General features: G+C 43.3%; 1 protein-coding gene across 1 annotated transcript in view; it reads left to right on the top strand.

The window, feature by feature from the left end:
• Positions 1-1,201: 1,201 nt before the first annotated feature.
• Positions 1,202-2,075, top strand: part of LOC101855269 (polypeptide N-acetylgalactosaminyltransferase 5) — a gene marked incomplete at its 3' end in the record, with an annotated part of 10,723 nt that continues 9,849 nt past the window's right edge. Inside the window, 1 exon segment of the mRNA XM_005101991.2 lies at positions 1,202-1,950. Within this exon segment, the coding sequence (XP_005102048.2) occupies positions 1,296-1,950 (655 nt within the window).

Raw genomic sequence — 2,075 nt, 5'->3', positions numbered from 1 at the left:
AGAAGAAGAAGAAGAAGAAGAAGAAGAAGAAGAAGAAGAAGAAGAAGAAGAAGAAGAAGAAGAAGAAGAAGAAGAAGAAGAAGAAGAAGAAGAAGAATAGTAGTAGTAATAATCGTAGTAATGATATTATTATTATGAGAAAGCCGAACTACACACACGTCTACAAGGTCGAAAACTGCAACCTTCACAAGGAACTAAACAGCATCACAACGGGTGACGTCCCCTGTGTTCCGCTCACATGAACGCCGAACCCTCCTGTAGAAAATTCTTAATCCCAAGTTTTATTGAGCTAATCTGAGCTATAATCCAGAGTGAGTGCGTGTAGTTTATGAATTGGCGGGAAGGAAGGCTTGTGTGTCAGCTCAGTGCTGCACTCACCACCACCACCAACAGCACAACACACACCTAGCCGGCCGGCTCTTTCCACCGTCGATAGCGCCCATCTGTGACAAGAAAATCTATATACGGACTCCGGAGTTACAATGAGCTGAAAGAGCAACGCAGCAACTCGCTGGGACGTGTTCACATCTTATAGGCTAGGGGGGAATTAGATTTTCTCTACTATGTAGAGTATTTTTTGTTGTGTTGTATTATTTTCATTTCATTCGATTTCAAACGAGTAAAAATAGTTTCAATAATCATATCGTTTCCAGGAGTATGTGAGATATTTTCTTGCCGGATGGTAGCTGGTGTGGCGTCGTTCTATACACATAACATTTTTTTAGGATAGTAGGGCTGGTGTGTTATGTTATCAACATCTCTGTACTAGCGTTCTCCGATTTCTTCCGATGTAGATTCTATGTCTCGGAAAAGCGGCTTCTTTTATTTGTTTGTGCGTGGTGTTTCGTCTATTTGACACCGAGACGCCGTTGAGCGGGAGGACATACTTTTTTTCACAACTTCTGAAACATTGACATCGTCGATACAGTGTATTCGTTAAACGTATCTGGGGAAATAACTGGAAGATGGAAGTTTGCTTTGTGGACCAGTCATGATACCCCCTATACCATGACGACACGCAGCACCAAAAAACAGCACTATCGTTTTTTAAAAAAGTTTTAGTAAGAGTTTTACGGTACTTGCAACACGATAAGGTCATATAAGAGCCGAAGATTAGAGGTGTACAAGAGAGTAACAAACATAAAAAAAGAAGGAGGAGAGATAAAGACGATAGATGTCTGATAGGAAAGAAGCAGCAAACCACACCAGAGCACCTGCCAACCACACACACCGCTACATCGAATGAAAAAAAAAAGTAATACCACCAGAGCAAAGAGCAAAGAACGCCTCCCAGAATGGGTTTCCTAAAGGCACGGTTCGCCGCCGGGTGTATATTCCTCACGGTCCTGTATCTGTGCATCATGCTGGTGGCCAAGAAACAAATGGACACCTTCCTCTTTCACGAGGACGCCAAGTCGGCCGTGGAGGCTCGGTCCATGGACTCGGAGAACCGGTCAGCTCACAGTCTGCCCATAGACGACGACTTTCTGGAGGACTTCGATCTCAACAAGTACAAAGGACAAGTCGTACGCCGCGGTTACGCTGCCGATCTACCGGTATTTCAGCCCAACGGTGTGGCGTTTGGAGACGATTTGAATAGGATTGCTAAACAGAACAAAGGGAATCTGAACGTGAAAAACTCGAGACTGTTAGAGATTCTGTCTAAAGAGATGTTGGAGGAAGAGAAGAACGGTGTGGTTGTGGATTTGGAGGCTCTCGAGAGGAGGGAGCAAGCTCAGATCGCTGAAAAGCGGAGAAAAGAGTTAGAGAAAAAGAAGGAAGAACAAAAGTGGCTGCCGAAAAAGAAAAAGAAAGTCCAAGTCAGCAGTGCGAAGCCGAAGGTGCTTCACGTTAACCGAAACAGTCTCGTGGAAGAAGTTGACAAAATGCAGATTTATGAAGAAGTCAAGTTTCCAGAATTCATAGAAGAGGATGAGTCGTATATCCCAGGTGAACTTTGATGAAACTCTTTTTTGTTTTGCTAAAGGAAGAATGATGATTATGAAAGAAAGAATGAAGATATAGAACTGCCGAACAGTGTACATTTTTTTCTCGCGTCTTTTGCGTTTTTAAGC

Source organism: Aplysia californica, unplaced genomic scaffold (genome assembly GCF_000002075.1).
Source record: "Aplysia californica isolate F4 #8 unplaced genomic scaffold, AplCal3.0 scaffold00307, whole genome shotgun sequence".
Classification (NCBI taxonomy): Eukaryota; Metazoa; Mollusca; class Gastropoda; order Aplysiida; family Aplysiidae; genus Aplysia; species Aplysia californica.
Note: the sequence above shows the minus strand (reverse complement) of the source record. Positions and strands in the feature narration are given on the sequence as shown.